The 19,432-nt window shown below is 29.6% G+C and overlaps 1 protein-coding gene across 1 annotated transcript in view; it reads right to left on the bottom strand.

Annotated features, from left to right (window-relative positions):
- Positions 1 to 14,664: 14,664 nt before the first annotated feature.
- Positions 14,665 to 19,432, bottom strand: part of LOC129317288 (uncharacterized) — a 10,070-nt gene continuing 5,302 nt past the window's right edge. Inside the window, exons 9-11 of the mRNA XM_054961645.1 lie at positions 18,933 to 19,039; positions 16,764 to 16,863; positions 14,665 to 15,100 (exon numbers count right to left, since the gene is read on the bottom strand). Coding sequence (XP_054817620.1) covers positions 14,665 to 15,100; positions 16,764 to 16,863; positions 18,933 to 19,039 — 643 coding nt within the window. The remainder of the gene's footprint in view (positions 15,101 to 16,763; positions 16,864 to 18,932; positions 19,040 to 19,432) is intronic.

Raw genomic sequence — 19,432 nt, 5'->3', positions numbered from 1 at the left:
AGAAACTAACTAGAAAGGGGAAGAGGAAAAATGCACGGAAAGACAACATATTTTAATTCAAAAGCCCAAGGTTTGAGTTTATGGGTATTCTTCTTTTATTTTATGTTAATTATTAAGCCTAATTTTATAACTCCCTAGATCATCTTAAATCTACTCACTGTTACATATTCTAACAATATCTTTCTCAACTATGAGTCCACAAGTTATCCGTATTGAAAATGTTACAAACACCAAGTATTTGCCCTTGCAATTTGGGATAAAGTTAAGCGTAACATAATAGTATAAAAAAAAGGAAATTACTTATAAACTCTTAGCAGTTGATCAAGTTTTGAGTTAAAATATAACGTCCTTCCATCATTCTTATCCATTTCTCCTTTCCTCCGTTTCCAGGCAATTGCTCCCCATTTCTAATAGATGAATAAATGAAATATAGTATCATTATTATAAAAAATGATAATGAAAGGGAGCATAATTTTTAAGTTTATTATAAACTTTATATTTTATATTGAGGGATGATTGATGATTAGTGTTGACAGTATTGTCATATATGCTTGTATTACACGAGACCGCTCATTGATTATAATTTATAAAGGACTCAGTCAGAGACAAATCTATTCGTTGAGTACAAATGTAGAACCATGAGATCAGTCTTTATTTTTTTATTTAATTTTTATTTTAATTTTTTTGGGCCGAAAATTAGCTCCAAGTCTTTGTCACATGACATAAATATTATCTTATGATTTGACTAGCTCATTCGTTAATATGGTAAAAGCTAGCTTATGTTTTCTTACAACTATAATTATCGCAAATCGAGTATTTTTATTGAAGTTTACAAGATGAGTTCCTCCCCCCCTCCTCTCCCACACACTTCTCATCATTTGCAAATCTTGGGGGATGAAGGAGAAAAAAAAAAAGACGCAAAATATATTTTTATGAGGACAAAATAGTCAATTAATTATTCTTTTAGACCTTCAAAATATTTATGATTATGATCGATTATTATGGTCTTAGTAATAGATACTGACCTATATAGTTCTTTTACACAATTCTTTTCTTAAGATTTTCTTATTATCCCTTCATAAAAAACTCCATCAATAATCAATAATTAGATTTATATGTGGCAAATTCAATTACAGTGACAGTACTTTTCTAACAGTGAAATAGTGATAAATGCAGCTTGTAATTGGCTCATAATTTGCACAAAGTGATGAAATTTGCACTAGTCGAGTCAACTATTTGTTGGATATAAAGGAAGAATAGAGAAGTGAAAATTTACCAACTATTTAGTCCAAAGAAAGGAATTAGTCTCTCACAACGTAACGAATTAAAATTTGAATCTCCACTATCCACAATTAATGCCAAATTATGCCTCAAACAAGATTAATTCTAACAGAAGAATGCTTATGAGAAATGATTAAATTAAAAAAAGAAAAGGGGGAATTTTATTCCATTAAAAAGAGGAAAATAAAAGGAAAAATAATGATAATTATAAAAGAGAATGATAGTTAAGTCTCAAAAAGATAATTAATAATAGTTATGTCCCTAATAAATTTTTAAAAAAAGCACTTGCAAATATTGATTCAAACTATTGAAAATTCATAAGTTTCAATCATAAAAAAGATATACAAATTTTAAATGCAACTCTCATTTTACAATTAAAATTTATATTTGTTACTGTTTGAATCAATATTAACCACTTATTTTTCAAAAAATTATTCTGTCAGGACTTCTTAAATATCGTAAATGCCCTTTTTTGAGATTTTTATTATCATTGTCTCTAATAATAAGGCATTAATGCTCTTCTAGATGCACAACAAGTACAAAGATCTGAAGTTATTATACCCGATAAGGATCAACCATGAAATGGACTTTGAGAAAATAATCCGAACATATAAAAGTTACAACATCAGACGACAAGGAAGCTGATATTAAATATTTAAAGTCGTAGTATTTTCACGTATAACAATAGTTTGATTACATCACCCTGAAGGCTAATTTACTCTTCTTTTTTTTAGACATTAGAAAGATTCCTTGATCGATCACATGCATTGATCACCTCAGCAAGTGGCAAATATAATAATATTCTAGTACTATTAATATTTTTTATACAAAAAATTATGAGTTATTTGTATCTCTAGATTTAAAAAATATTTACCCATCACTCATCAATTAGGTCTCACGTCCCTATGAGATGTAAGTCATATTCTTGCTATCAAAATTAATCTTCATTTTCATGCCTATTTATTAAAAACAAATTATGGGTAAATTCTAACTATCATTTATTTTTTATATAAGTAAGCCTGAACATAGTATTCTAGTGTCATTAATTTTAAATAAATAATATGAAATTAGTTTATAAAGTCTTCTATAGATGCACACAAGAAAAAAGATATGAACTTGTACCCGGTAAGAATACCAGCAAACTAACTTCCGCTAAATTGGCATTTGGGTAGAAAACCCTTTTTTTATGAAAGCCTATCTACAAAAATTAGGGTGTGTTTGGATTTCAGTTAGGTGTAATTAATTATGAAAATTAGGATGTGTTTGGATTAATATGATTGATTTGGAATATAATTCATTACGTTATGTGGTGTATAATTGATTTATAAAATTAATTAATAAGATTCATTTTAATTGAAATTGAAAAGTAGAATTGAAAAGCAAAATTGAAAAGTAGAGTTAAAAATAAAGAAAAATCATGGTTTTGTGAAAATGTACCCAAACACCCGTATTACATGTTTATACATGTCAAAATCAATCATGAACTCAAAACCATATTTTTCTTAAAACTCTCATATATGCCAAAATCAATTATGAATTGAAAACCATGATTATCTCATAAGTTACTATTACCTACTTTCCAATTCAATTTTTCAATTAATGATACATTTTTAAAAATTTATCAAAAAATCATATAAATTAGTTTACAAATCATATTTTTTTGGTTCATAATTGATTTTGACATAATAAGAGGTGTTTAGATTTTTTTAAGAAAAACATGGTATTGAATTTATAATTGATTTTGGTATGTATTAAAAGTCATGAAAAAGTTAGTTTGGAAAACGTAAGTGCGAGTTGTTTTAAAAGTGAATTTGACAAATGTAATTTTAATAAATAATTGTAAAGCAAAGACCTACCAAAATGACTTCGACAAAATAATTCAGGTATGTTATAAATAATGTAAGTTTTAACATCAGATGTCACGGAAGCTGGTCAAATATTTAAGGTTGATTTATTTTTGCATATAAAATAGTTCGGTTACATCACCCTGAAGTAGATTTCTTTTTTGTCTTTTGACTATAAAGAAAGATTCCTTAATCTTTGCTGGTACTCTTGTCTCATTGATCGGTTTACATACCCACTTTTAACATTTTTATTATACAATAGGAAGCAATATAAATTAATTATGGAGTTACTGATCATGTAATAAGTTTTGAATTTTTTTTGAACTTTAAAAAATCACAACTAAATCTAAAGAATTTATATGAGGACAACCTAAAAGTTTTTTACGTCACAGCATATATTTTTAACCTTTACTTATTTCAACTAGTACAGTTTATTTGTTTTCCAAAACTGCTCTGTTTTTAAAACTAATTATGTTCTTTAACTTTAAAAATTCATAACTAATTCTGAAAAAAAAAATCTCTTTTGATCTGATTCTTGGCTCATTTTAAACCTTGCCGAGTGCTAGATATAAAACAAGATTTTAATTGGACCAACTGATATACTTAATACATTCTCTTTATTTTTTTTTTGGTGAATATTAATACATTCTCTTTTATTAATTGCTCCATTTTAATCTGGCAACTATACTAATAATTCTGTAATGATCTTAGATACACCTCTGTTATCTCTCTAGGCCTTATTTATTCCTTTCAGCCTATCATGGATTCTTATCAATTTTGACTTATTCAGTCTTAAATTATTGACACTTCTTAAAGTCTCTAAAAATATTAAGCTTTTGTCCTATAGAGAGTTTTAGTGCACCTTTGGGACTACTGATTACTTGAACTTAGTAGCTTATTGAATTCAGGCATATTCTTAAACTTCTAAGTCCAAAATATGGGATGTTACATCACTGAAGAAAGTGGCAAATATTTAGTATTTTTTGGGTATAGAATATCACTCTTTAATTATTTAAGAAATATTTTAATTACTAATGTTTTAATTCGTGTGAAATATTATTTTTAATGAAAATAGTTTGATTAACCAAGTTCATATTCGTCCCCGTAAATTTTTTGAAAGGCTGTTTTTTTTTTTTCAATCAGTGAAAGGCTGTTTTATTTTGCCTGAAGTTTTGATAAATTTTAAATAAATATATTTACAATATCATGTACTCGCTTCTGAATAGCTCTTATAATGGAAGTCACTTTCAAACATTTTCAGCGGAACTAAGAATATACTTAAAACTCATAAATTTTGTCTTAAAATTAACAAAATTCAAAAATTACAATCAAATCTCTTGAAATTTGAGTGTAATTTAAAATATATTAATGAGCATATTCTGGACCTAAAAGTATCAAGCAAAAGCATCCTGGACTTTGAATTCTTATGATGTGTAAAATAGATCATAAACTTCAAAATCCGGAGCAAGTTACCCCCACTATTAACTTATACTTAATGCCGTTAACATTAACTTTGTGAGGCCCAATTAAACACTGATGTGGTAGTCCTTTGCTAATGTGTCATTAGTTAATGAGCACCACAAGTCTTAAATTATTGCGCTAGTAGAATCTTGTATCCTAAATTTTGAAATTCAAAGCAAATTATCCCTCATTGTTTATGTGTAGAACATTGATTGTTATGGAGGCCAAATTAGCCTCAATGTGGTCCATCATTGCAAATGCATTGTTGGCTAATCAAACGACCTATAATTTTATAAAATGACATTTTTTGCTCTCTTTTTTTGCAATGTTTTTCAAATAATTAATATCCCATACGTTCATATACTCTATAATTCTAATTTAATCTTATTTTGGATAATATTTATTTCTTTATTTAATGGTAAAAAATGGGAATCCCATTTAAAAAGAAGTTTTCAGTATTAAAGAATTTTACAAACAATGGATGTGAAAGTCGATGGTTTCATCAACGGATTTCAAACTTAAATTAATCGGTTAATTAAAATCTTCTTATATTTCAATTTACAATCAGGTTCAAGAGAGAGCAATGGTTTCTAAATTTGGTGGGAGTTATTTCATTTTTTTTTTTTCAGTGTCCTTTCATTTGGGTTTTTTCGTCTCGCATCATAGCTTTTGGATTTTGCCCTTCAATCACTTCAGCAAGGATCATCACTCGCCAATTGGACTTTGATTCTGTTAAGATTCTATTGGGGGGCTATGGTGAGTCAGTGATGTCGAAGGAGAGGAGGAAGCAGGGGATGGAGAATAGGGCTTTGATTCGGAGGAGGTAGATTGCGTCTTCGTGGGACTCCTTCCATACATGCCGGGCCTCAAATCGGGTCGGGGCAAGGAGTGCGACGGCTTCGAGGTGGTAGATTTCGGAGTGAAGAGGGTAGGTGGAGAAGGGGAGAGAGAATATAAGGAAGGAGAGGAAGAAGAAGAAGAAAATAGAGAAGAAAAGGTGTTTGGTTCTAGGGAAAATTTTCAGAGTTGAAAACGATCTTCAATGGGAAAATACAGCATTAGAAGAGATCACGGACTTTGGCTCCTCAACATATTTTCTAACCCCCCCCAAAAAAAAATACACACATTTAATGAAGACACTTGATGAGCTGCTTTAATTCCTTTTTGTTTGATTGTTGTTACACACATAAATATAATTAGTTAATTTTAATTACGGTGGACAATTGCATTAGAAGTTTAGAACCAAATGAAAGGCTCCGGAGAAACGTGACGGAAAGCCTCAAAACGATGAGAGAGAAAGGTGTGATCTCAATGATGGCGGTTTTTGACTGTGTTTGGAGCAAGCATATCTTTTTGTTCGCCAACGGGATGGAATAGAAGGCTGAAGAGGTTTTTTTTAAAAAAAAATTAAAATAGGGTTAATTTTGTTATTTTCCTCAACATTTTAAATTCATTTTACTATCTTGGTGTGCAGTACTGAAATTTCAGACTTTAAAGGGCTCGCTTTTTATTATATTTGGTTAAGGGGTTTAGACTAAAATTTTCCCTTAATTTAAAGTCCCAATTAACCACTTATGCTAATTTTAGTTGATTAATTTTGGAAGATATAACAGTTTTTTTCTTTGTACTAACATTTGTAATATTGTGTTATTGGTTCCCCATTGCTTAAAGCTAAATCTAGTTTAAAGGAGTAATATATTATAATAGGAAAATTCCACTCCAATCCTTCACAATACAAATAAATATCACAAGAACCATTGACAATTGAGAATAGAAAATGGCAAACTGTCAATGGATCTTGTGGTGTTTTAGTTGTGTTTTTGGGAGCCTCTATTGAATATTTTTAATATCTTATGGTATTTCAAAAGGAATTGTTAATTAATTAATAATATTAATCACTACTATATTTAAATCTATTTATTTCTCATTATTTCTCAAAACCCTTTTAATGGTAGTAAGATGCCATTAATTGGTGTTTTAATTGTCTAATGTTTATAAGTTTTTTGCCTATAAAAGGCGGTGTAAACTGCATAGTTAAGCAGAACATCCTAAACTTTGCACCCTCATCTCCTCCCCTTATTATGTGATTTCCATTGTTCTGTGACATTGCTTTTTGCATGAAGGGTTTAATCTTTGAGAGCTACCGCATTAAGTCGTGTATCATGGAATATCTCTTAAAAATTGCATCCTCATAAAAGACTTGAATTATATTTTTCCAACCAATTTCCCTACAACTTCAACATATAATTCTTTCAATAAGAGTTATCAATTGGCTAAGTCAAACTGCAATTAGATTATTTAATAATTATCTAAAAAATTAAATAAATAATTTACTGTACCGTGTATTAATTTTGGAATAGCTTTTATGATAAGTCACTTCCTAATATTTTAATTGGAACCAAGAATATATTTAAAAATCGTAACTTTTGTTTTAAAATTAAAAAATTTCAATTTTATCCCCTATTAAACACATTCTTAAAAGCATGAGTATATAAACCAATATTAAATAAGGACAGTATAGAAAAAGTGTAACAAATATTTTACACGGTGCCTCATAAAATTGATAAAAAAATTTCCCTCCAAGCGCCTTATATAAAGATCATTAACCTCCATGTTATTTAAAACTTTACAATAAACCCCATAATAAACATTTAATTTGTGCAAATAATGATCCTTGCGGTTAATTTATTGGCTATATTTCACTCAACTAACATGACAAAGGGTTTATTCATGCATGACTTAAAGTTTAGGGAACTCAAGGTTTGAGAGTGGCTATCTATTAATAAAAAAACTCAAGTTTAAGAGGGTACTATTTAGTCGATAATATATAGCAATTAAATGATATATAACATTCACAATTTTGACAATATATAGGACATTATGATATTGGATTAAAATCCTCTAAAATTGATGTCCATAAAATTATGTAAAGTCTTTTCTCGTACTATTTTCATTCATTTTATTATTTTTTGTAAAATATAAAAATCTTCTATCTCTAAAAAAATAAACTTTATAAAATTCATGAATTCTCAACTTTAAAGGATATAAATCTTATGATATCAAAATAATGACTTTAAAGCAGTTTATCAAAGCTCAAACAATGATACTGCGTTTCCATTTTCAGAAAATAAGCTGATAAACGAAGCCAAAGATTTTCTCAAAAGGGAGAATGGTATGGTTAAAAACCATATAATAAAATCAATATAAAACGACGACCTATATTTTCCAAATTTGCGATATTTCAATTTTCATATGTACGTCTTAAAAGTCCTTATTTTATATTAATTTTTTTATGTAGTCAATTGTCATTTTATGCTCCGAAATCATTGATAACAAAGGTAAAGTCGTTAACAACCAGGCCGTGTGAAGTTCTAAAGCCTAAGACGAAATTATTTTGAGAGGCCTAGTGTATTCAAATTTTTTATTTGACATTTTTACCATTCTAAATATAATGCTATAAAAAATTTGAAAAAAATTCATAATTTCAGATAAAAAGTGATATAAACAGTAAAAGTATAACAAATACAACTGAAGTGGCTGCCGCCTTAAATTTGTGATTAGTGTATTTTGTTTTAATTTCAATTAGATAGCAAGCCAAAAAAAAAATCCAATTATAAGCAGAAATTATTTAGCAAATGAGTAACAATGCGACAAGTTTGAGCAGTAGAGTAATATTTACTTTCAAAAAGAAAATGATGATACCAGCAATCCGATTGAAAGGAAGGGAGAAATGAGAATTGTTAGATGCTAACAAATTAGTCCCTGCCCATTCTGTATATTATGGCAATATGTTAATGTTAACTCTTTGAATGGCTAATTGATATTGAAAAATGAGAATGATAGATGCAATGAAATACAAGATAATGAATTCTTAATGAAAAGATGTAATTAATAGTAACACTTAGCAATAAAAATAAAGACCAGAATTCTATAGAGTATAAGAAAAAAAATTTAGGCTTAAAGCAATCGCCTCATTTGCCTAACAATAGATGCAGCTCTGATAACTACACTTCCTATATAATAATTTTACCTTCATTATTAATAACTTCAGTTTATGTTTTAACAATTACGCGTTTTGTTATTTTGTAGAACGTCAGAATCATAATTTCACCAAAAAAAATTATGACAAATAAATCTCTACAAATTTCAAAGTAATTACCCTATTTCACATCATTCTTTATCATTTGTGTATTACGATAAGATTTATTTCTCAATCTCCCATATTTTTTTACTTCAATTTGAAACTAAAATATATCATCCTCTACATCCACCATGTTGACATAGAGAGATACTGGATGGCGATAGGAATTTTCCTTGAAACATGAATTTGCTGTAATTCCTATGTGGATATTAATTTCTTTTTCATTAAAAAAAATCACCCTCTTTATTATTTATATAGGTAGACACATAATGTGCAAGTGAATTTAGTCACGAGAAGATATGAGTGGGATTTAAGTTTCCTTATAAGCAGGAGTTCAAGGATTCAATTCTTCTTATAATCTCAAGCCATTAGCGCCCACTATTCTAATTTCAAAAAAATGTACAATTACTGAATTGTTCTGAAAAAATATATCAAAATTGCATTTGATGTCACCAGTACTCGTGGTGACTTTCTAAGAACCACAAAGGGCTTTGTCGTTTTCTTGGACGAAGTCAACCATGCATGAATGATGTGTGGATATATCGCACATTAAGAATATTATCCATCAAAAATAAAAACTAGCTAATTTCCTTGAGTGTGAGGATATATAGAAAGTATATCGCTCCCAGCGAGATTTATTTCATAGGCAAGAGATAAGATTAATTTAAAGTCCCAATTAACTACTTACACCAATTTTAATTAATTAATTTTGGAAGATATAAAAGTTTCTTTCTTTATAATAACCTTTGCAATTTTGTAATATTGTATTATTGGTTTCTTTGCTTAACGTTATAATCTAGTTTAAAGTAGTAATATATAATAATAAGATAATTTCAGTCATTCATAGCACAATTAAGTACCACAAGACCTATTGACAACTGAGAATGACAAAATGAAAAACTGTTAATAAATCTTGAAATATTTAATTGTGTTTTTGGGAACTTCAATGGGACATTTTATAATATATTATGGTATTTCAAAAGGAATTGTGAATTGATTAATAATATTAATCACTATTTAAATATATTTATTTCTCATTGTTTCCCTGTTTTCTAATTAATGGTGTTAAGGTGTTATTAACTGGTATTTTAATTTTCTAATTAATGTTCTTGAGTTTTCTACTTATAAATTAAAAGGCAATGTAGACTGCATAGTTAAACATGCCATCCTGAGCTTTCAGGCACTCCCCTCCCCTCCTAGTGCACTCTTAGGTTATTATGTAATTTTCACTGTAATGTGACCTTCCTTTCTATAAGAAGAGTTCTTTTAATTTTGGGGAGCAATCACCTTAAACTGTGTGTGGCAAGATAACTTTTAAAAATAATGTCCTTAAGCACAACTCGAGTCATATTTTTCCATTGGATTTTCCTACAACCTCAACATATAATTATATTCTCTCAATAAGAGTTATCAATTGGCTAAGTCAAACTTCAATGAGTTAGCTGAAAAGTGATAAACAATTAATAGAGAAAGAACAATAATACATCAAGAAATTGAACACAATATATAATGATCCTTGAAACATGCAAGCATGGAGCTTTATAGTCTTGTTTAGCAGAACGTGAAGCTTGTAGTCTTGTTTAGATCTTCAATAAAGCTAAAAATTCATGTAGTTCGAAAGCTAAATATTAGGTTGAACCCAATCAAACTTGTAGTTTATCCAGACTACCTAGCAGAAAGAATAGTGATTAATTCACTGTTCACAGAGACTTAATCACATGGACTTCTTGGCATATTGTTTTCTATCGTCATATGATCGTCTCCAAGGCTAAACATTCTTGAAGTTCTTGCAATATGTAACTTATATCTGGCCTTTGGTTTGGTGTTTGTAACACACATGACATTGCCACTTCAACAGCTTTCCAAGTTGAATTAACATGGCATTCTCCAGTTAACCGTGGATCAACAATGACTTCAATATCCCCACATTCAATTTTAGGTTGAACCCAATCAAAAATAAAATTAATATTCTCATGTTCTCTCTTTATTGGAGGACGATTGGTTATTAGCTGAAGAATAATCATTCCAAAACTATACACATCATTTTTCTTATTTAGATGTCCAGATCTTTAAAATCTGCAAAAGATAACAATTAACTAAGTTAAACATATAATAGATTGGTTTTGAAATGTCACTAATAAATTAAATGAAATAACTATTATGTTGTCTTTTGTAGTTATTGAGCAAACATTCTTGGATTCTTTTTATTGATATGAAAAAAAAGCACCTACGCAGGGTCAATATAACCAAGAGTGCTAGCTACTTGAGTTGAGAGATGTGTATCTCCTTCATTCATAAATACTCTAGATAGTCCAAAATCAGCAATCTTAACCACCATGAATTTATTTAATAAAATGTTGGATGGCTTCAAGTCTCTATGGATTGTAGGAGTTCTACAGCCAATATGAAGATATTCCAATCCTACAACACCAATCAGATTATTATATAAGAAAAAGGGAAGTATATAATGCCTTTTAATACGGAGATAGAGATAAATATTATAGTAGTTTTGTTACCTTTTTCTGTATCAATTGCAACTTGAAGTCTCTTATTCCACTTCAAAACATTTGAGTTTTTATCTACAAAACATACAATTCTTTATTAGCAAGATGTTTTAATATAAGAGTTAAGGTGTAAAATATCTACAAAGTATCTTGCGCGGAGCTGCTGGTATTCTTAACTCAAGTATGATGCAATTTTACCTATCATCTCCTAAAAAATGGTGCAAAACTCGTCAATTCTACCCATGCGTTTGCCACATGAAAATGGATTAGGAGCAAAATTATCCATCATGTACTATACTATGGTGCAAAATCCTAACAACTGTGCAAAAATCTCCAAACTAAAACAAAGACATATATATGTTTGCAAAAATTTATTTGATCCTAACAACTGTGAAATTTTATTTGATCCAAAGTGTAAATGAGGAAATACATGTGTTTAAATTTGTCTAAACTAACACAAATCCTAAGCACAATATTTTATTTTGTCACACTTATAGAGTTACAATTAGGAGAAGAGAGAAGGGAGTTTGAACTAATTAACGTGGGTAGCGGAGAGAAGAGAGTGACGAGTTGAGATAATTTGAGAACTATGGGTAGTAATAAGTCAAATTAAAATTTAGTATCTTGCCTTTATGATCAATAAATGAGATCTTACTAACCATATATATAGTTGCACTTAATTATGACTTGAAAACCACAAGACAACTACACCAGTAGTGATACTACAAATTAAAGTTTTAAGAACATGATATGACAAACCTGATAATAGTTGGCCAAGGTCACCGTTATCCACAAATTCATAAATCAATGCCATGATGTTATTTTCATGGCAATACCCAACAAGTGAAACCAAGTTTCTATGGTGAATAACTGTCAAGAGTAGAGCTTGCAAGACAAGACCTATTAGCTCCATTATAACTGGTAAGAAGATCTTGCACCTAATTTGCTCATGTTGGAAAATTTTAAATGGTGTGACTTTTATGTCTAACCTCCGATTAAAATTCCTTGTATCCTTGCTTTGATTATGCAAAAAGTAATTTTACTGCAACTTGAGAATCATCTTCTAAGGTGCCAAGATAAACCTTCCCAAATCCTCCTTCTCCAATAAGAGTTTCAAAATTCTTGGTGATATGAAGAATTTGTGAGTGAGAAAATTCTCGATTATTTGGTTTTAGATTTCCATCTTCATGGATTTGGTAGACAAATCTGCATCATTATATTAAATGTTTTTAGAATTAAAAGAAGTAAAAAAAAAAAAGTAGGGAGAATGACATTTTTAAATAGGGAGAATGACATTTTAAGTCCCAAAACTTTGAATTAATAATAGTTAAGTCCACAACAAAATTTTCTGAAAAATAAGTTGCAAATTGGGAAAAGGCTAGAATTGCCAATCACATCGTCTCTGCTCTCAACCAATATACGTGCGCCAAGATTGAGAGGAATTAGCGCCAAAACTAGATACCTTGGCTTTTCTTTTTGAGTAGTATCCAAATCATCAAACAAAGAATGGCGATTAGGGCCAAAACTCCAATTGATGTAACAAGTGGAATTGCAAACTTGTGTTTTTTGTTGCATGAATCTATCTCACAGAGGCCTGGATTGTTGGCCGCACTGGTAAAATAGAAGAGGAAACATGCTTAGAGCCAATGAATTTCAAAATAACATGCCATCCATGTGTAAATGCTCACTCACCTTTATATATACTTAGTGACTCAGCATGGTTGATTAGTGATCTATTCGTAATGCTAACTAGGACTTCCTCTGTTCATTATTATAGCACACTAGTTTTAACTAATTTACGCCTCCCAATAATTTAGTTAATACATGTAAAATTATGCATTATTTTCATGTTTAACCTTAATTATTTAATAGGTTGTCTTAATTACAAGACCTTATTGATATCATCCCTAATTAAGGTCATTTTTGAAAGAAAAAACATTTTAATTTCACTTTGAAAGACTCAAAATATTAATATGTTTTAAAATAATACTTAGGAAAGAATGCCTTATAATACTAAATAGAAGGAGTATAAGTTTTTTTTTTTTATCTTAGAAGGCATATGTGTATAGGGCTCCATAAACTTTTAGGAGTATAGATAATTTATGAGAAAATTTTATGCATCTTGTTCTTTCCTTCTTCCCTGTCCAAATTATCAAAGACTGAATGAAAAGCGATCAGGACCCAAATTTTATCCAATTTGGCCTCAAACGAGAATAAACTAGAATTTGAATTTGATCTTGTGTTATTGAAGAGGCAAGTAAATCAAACCTGAGCTGCCAATTAGCATTTTCTCTGAATGCCTTGGGAATTGAACCAGTGAGCTTGTTTCCTGTCGCATTACTGCAAGATGGTGAAAAGTAAATTAATGGAATTTTGAGGTACATGACAATCCAAGCATGAAACACTCAGTGTGATATATATTAGGGTCATACATGAATTTCAAATTTGGAAGAGTTGCAAGAAATTCTGGTAGTTCCCCAATCAATTCATTGTTTGACAAATCCCTATGAATATATAAATGAATTTAATTGATATTGTTCATAACATCTAACAATAAGCTTAATATAATAGTATTTGAATGTTTAGAGCCTGTCATCTATAACAACTTACAGTGACTCCAATTTTTCTAAACCTGTGAATGATTTAGCTATTTGACCTCTGAGTTCACTTGAGCTTAAGGTCCTGCAATTTGTAGTTCACAATTTTGCCACCATAATTGTAATAAATTAAAGGAGAGAAATAACAAAAGTGAATGTGTGTGTGTGTGTGTGTGTAGCTTGTAGGTTGAGATGTATTAACAAATCAAGGCAAGATTGTGACAAGCTGTTTGGAATATAAAATCCTCGCACTACATATATGGTTCATTTATCTTACATTTGGGTTTATAATGTCCTGCTCTCTTCAACTATTTGTACATGCAATATATGCTTCTTAAATGCTTCAAATATAACAATATACAAAAGAGTAATGGTGTAGTGCTACTTACAATGAGACAATTCTTGTATTGTTGTTAGAGCCGCAATTCACACCATCCCATGCAAAATAAGATGGCACACATGGGTCCCCTTGCCAACTTATTTTGGAGACCCCATAAGTAGTCTTGCTCTCCATGATGGCATTAACTGCATATTTCCAATAATAATTAAACAGAACTACTCAGTTGAGCTGTTTTTTTTTTAGTGTATATATATATATATATATATTGTGTGTTGTTTTATATGAATGATGGAAAATCAAACAACGTGACAATAAAAACAAAGAAAGGAAAAATGACTTGAAAATGTGAAAGATTAACCCTGAAAAAATTCAATAAAAAATTTTAATTCCATGTAAGGGAGATAGTAAAATGAAAATTCCTTATATAAATTTCATTTTTCCTACAGGAAAAGGTGAAAATTATAGAAACACCATCTTGAGTGTTTGTAGGGGAATGTCATTCTTCGAAGACTCTGTAAATCTCATAGGCATTGAGGATAGGAGAAGCATCAGAATCAACTGTTGCTCTGAATGTGATGCTAATTTTTCTAGTTACCTTGGAACTTAAGGTGATGGGTTTCAAGTATTCAAGAGTAAGTTCTTGAGAGAGAGAATTTTCATCATAATCAAATGTGACATTGATAATCCTCTTTTGGCCAGAAGGAAGCTTCTGAATTTCAGTGAAATGAAGGAACACATAATATTGTTCATTGAAACTCCAATTTACATTTAAGACATTGAAATTTTTCTCAAGTTGACATGCTGTGAGTAACATTTCTGATGGCAATTCATAAATGGAGTTTTCTACTTTTACTTTTGCACTTGTATTCAAGGAATCCCAGTGAGGGGGTCTAAATCTGTGCCATATGCGGTCATACACATCATCATTGTACCTGCATTAAAAAAAACAAAGGCATCACGAAAAACAAGAGAAACTCAAATTAAAATAACTATGATGTACATGCTGGAAAATCCGGTAAAAAAAATGATTCAAATCATGCCTAAGGACGTTGTCCCTAAAAGCTATTTTGGCACACATGGTTGAATGCAATAGCTCCTCAGAATTAAATAAACCCCTTCTTATATAAACAAGGACACAAAACAGCAGAGAATAAACAGCACAACTTAGGCAAAACATTGGAACAAAGGAAAAGAGCAAAGCCTGAAAGCTCAAGGGTTTACATAAACCTCTCTTAGAAAATATAATTGGGAACTAAATGTGAGCACCTTTCTCAGTGAGAATTCAAAATTTGGTTCATCATGTTGTAAGGCACTAGCTCTTTCCGCTAGACCAACTCCTGTTGGTTCTTTCACTTTATTATATATATATATATATATATATATTATTAAGCATAATTTTGGCCAATATGTGACTTTGACATTAACTAAGCCTACTCATATTTGAACATCCTAACATTAATGTATGTAATAAAATTTAAAGATAAACTTTCAGTCCCTCAACTTTGCCTCAATTATCGATTTGATCTCTTAGGTTTAATTTTTATTAATTTAGTCCCTTCTGTTTTCTTAAATTATCATATGAATTCTTTAAGTTTTAAAATATAAATTGATTTCAGAATAATTTAATATGTAAAGTATATAGATAACTTAGCATGTAGGTAAATAAAAATAAATTAACCCTCAAATTTATTTAATTTTTATCAAGATATGGTCTCTTATTACATTGAGTTTTGTTTTCTTGTTTTTTAATATTTCATTTTGGTTTTTTCCTAACTAAATGTTTACACTTCTTTTCATTAATCATGGGTGCCATCAACATTCTACTATTCATGTTAGTAAATTTTAACAGTGGCACCTCGTTTTTAAATAGAAAGGATCAAATCAACAATCAAAGTAAACTTAAGGGATTAAATTGATTAAAAATTAAACTTGAGAGACCAAATCAATAATTGAGACAAATTTTAAAACAAAAAGTTGCATTACCCTAACAAATCACCTTATTTTCAGATCATGATAAATAATATGACTAGTTTTACCAATAGCATACAAAATACATGAAAATTGTCTATATTTACGTCAAAATACGTATAAATCATCAGAAAATGTGCCCCAATAATTGGTATATATTACCTCAAAATCAATTTCCAGACTAGTTTAGAAAGAGCACCTGACATAGCTGGTCTCAGAAAAAATGCCACAATCCTTCCTCATGGAAAGGGACAAGGGAAATGGAGAGAAATAGAGAGAGTTGTCCAATGGCCTTAATTCCAAAGTGTTGATGAAAGGTGTGCCTCGTCCTATGTGTACCAGACACACTTGTACAATGCCATTGGTAACTTGTTGGATTATTATTTCAAAATGATTTCTGAAATAAGTTATGTCCAGGCTGAATCGTCATCCAATAATTGACCCCTAAGTAGAGATCGAACTTTGGGAATTGGTTTTTGTTGTCATAATTTGGATATGCAAATGAAGCTCTAATCAAATACTTGTGCTTATTATTATTATTATTATTATTATTATTATTATTATATTCCCTCCTCCTCCTCTTGGTTTGGTCTCAAAGTGTAACAGTTTCTTTGTCCTTCTGGAAACCTTCTCAGCGTGTTTAGTTGTCTTTCCATGTATGGAAGATTATTGATCTTAGAGCTGGGTGGTATTTCATGATTGGTTCCGCTTCCTATAAAGCCTTCATCTGTATGGTACTAAATCCCAGTTAATTCATCCAAGTAATCTTTGCTTGCTCCACAGTCTATGCTTATGAAACCTGCATATCAACAGTTGATGAAGATTGATTTAGGTTAGGTGTGTATGTTCATGGGAATGGGATCGAGACCAGGACAACCCAATCTTCCCGTGCATCCCCAAAATTAATGAAACTAAATTTTTATCTCATGTCCTGTCCCATTCCAAAAATATTCCAGTCTCATTCGGGATTAGAACAAGGCCGGCTTGTCTCAATAAAGAAGACAAAATGTGTAAGGAAGACCTGAATAACAACATTTATTAATTAAATTACATATAAATTGCCAAGTTCAAAACCAAAAATACAAAAATTTAATCATAGAGTTACAACAACTACAATTTAAAGTAAAGGAATCGAATGATCACACTGTAAAGTCAAGTATATAGCTACAAATAATCTCCAGGCTATAATTGCAACGAAAATAAAATCTGTGTTACACAACTTAAATAAACTAGCCAAACACAACATCAAGTCATTTGTTATTTTTCTTTAGGTGAGATATTTAAAGATATTACATTATTAATAAAAAATATTTGTACTTAATTAAAAAATATATACACTAAATAAATAATTATTACATATTAATAAAAGAAAAATAATAATAATATGTATATTATATTTGGGATGGGATAGGACAAGACGTCCTGAAGGTGGTTTCATATCCTCTCCCAAAGCTTTTTTTTGTCCCATTTTGCAAAGTATTGTCCAGTTTTCTTACAAGCCTAGATAGATCCGTCCCAAAATAATTAGGCTGGAGCTAGGCCAACAGGATGGAAACAAGCATGAACACCTCTAATTTAGGTGACCAATAAAGAGATTGATTTTAATCAGCAGAAGAGGCTGGTTTATGGCTACTAATTAAGAATGAGGAATCGGATTTGAGTTCGTGAAAATGCAAAGTTGCCATCAAAATTATACGCCTAACAATGATTGATGTTTAGTCAATAACACTGGATATCAGAAAAGTCATATTTAAAAAAAAATGGTGTAGATGGTATATGAATAAGACTAACACCCTATAAGGATGTAAGTTTGAATCTTGATATACTTATGTGTGGATATCATTGGTGGCTAACCCATACTACCAACAAGCATTATATATGTATGTGTGCATTTTTTTTTTAATGTACATTATAAATATAGTTGGAATATTGGAAGAGTAAACATGCATAACATAAAATATGCATAAAAATGTTATATGTATGTATGTAATAAACATAGATATATATTGAATAATATATTTTTATATGATGATATATCAATTATAATTAATATATAGGAAGAATGGCAATTAAGTCACAAAAAAATAGATTAATAATAACTAAATTCCTGATAAAAGTTTTCAAAAAAAATGATTTGCAAGTATTGATTTAGGGCCCCTTTGTTTAAAATTAAAAAATAATTGATTTTTAGATAGTTCTTTCCACCATCAGATTTTTAAATAGTTTTAAATTTTATAAAAAAAAATATATATTATTTTATTTTGTTGTCCAATAATAAAAAAGCAATTGTGAATTAGTTATTTTTAATTTTATGATATCTTCTTTATTTTTGTTTTATAAAAATAATTTATTATTTTATTTTTTAAATTTTATCATACGTTCACATATCCTATCTTTTTTTATTCTTCTGATTATTTGTAAAATTTAAAAAAGTATTATAATAACCCCCAAAAATATATTTTTTTTCAAAAAAATAAGTGATTATAATCTCACAATTATATTTAATAGAATTTTTTAAATAAATGGGACCGTAGATAGATGCAACATAAATCTCAATTATAATCTCACAATTCTATTAATATACTTTTTTAAATCATTATTTTAATCTCATTTTAAAAAAAATATCTGAAACCTTGATTGTTTCTCTCTTAAAATCCCAAGTCCCCACTGTAGCCATATATATGAGAAGCTTCGTATATCTAATTTAACTTTCACATGCCTTTTTGTCTGAAATTTAACCTTCATATACTAAACTATTTATCAAAATTAAATATAAAAGTTATCTGAAGTTCTTACCTTCATTATTACCACCATCTGCAACAATCTGGGCTGAGCGATAACTTTCATGATGGAAGAAACCAATACATACAAAGCCAGAATCCACGGCACCGTTATCCTCATGTCTTCAAGTGTAGAGAAATGAACTGGAAAGCTTATTGCCATTTTCTTTCACCAGCAGAAATTTAATGGTGTGATTTTATTAATCAATTAATATATGTATGTTGTGTGCGCGCACGCGCATAAAATACTTTGCCGGGCACGCGTGGCATGACTGAGAATATATTTTTTTATTAAAAAAATTATCAGCACGGGCCAATCGGCCATGGGATGATTTTTTTTTTTTGGCCAAAAGGCAATTGAATGAATGCGAAAGGAATTATAGTGGTATGATCAATATCAAAATGAAATATAAAAAAACAATTGGTAGAATAAACTTATTATAATTTCATGGGAATAATGAAACTTTTAGTCCTTCAAGTTTACATCACGTATCAATTTGGTCCCTTGTTTTTTTT

This window comes from Prosopis cineraria, unplaced genomic scaffold (assembly GCF_029017545.1).
Source record: "Prosopis cineraria cultivar Desert tree isolate PC_DT_omini unplaced genomic scaffold, ASM2901754v1 PC8, whole genome shotgun sequence".
NCBI classification, from domain to species: domain Eukaryota; kingdom Viridiplantae; phylum Streptophyta; class Magnoliopsida; order Fabales; family Fabaceae; genus Prosopis; species Prosopis cineraria.
Note: the sequence above shows the minus strand (reverse complement) of the source record. Positions and strands in the feature narration are given on the sequence as shown.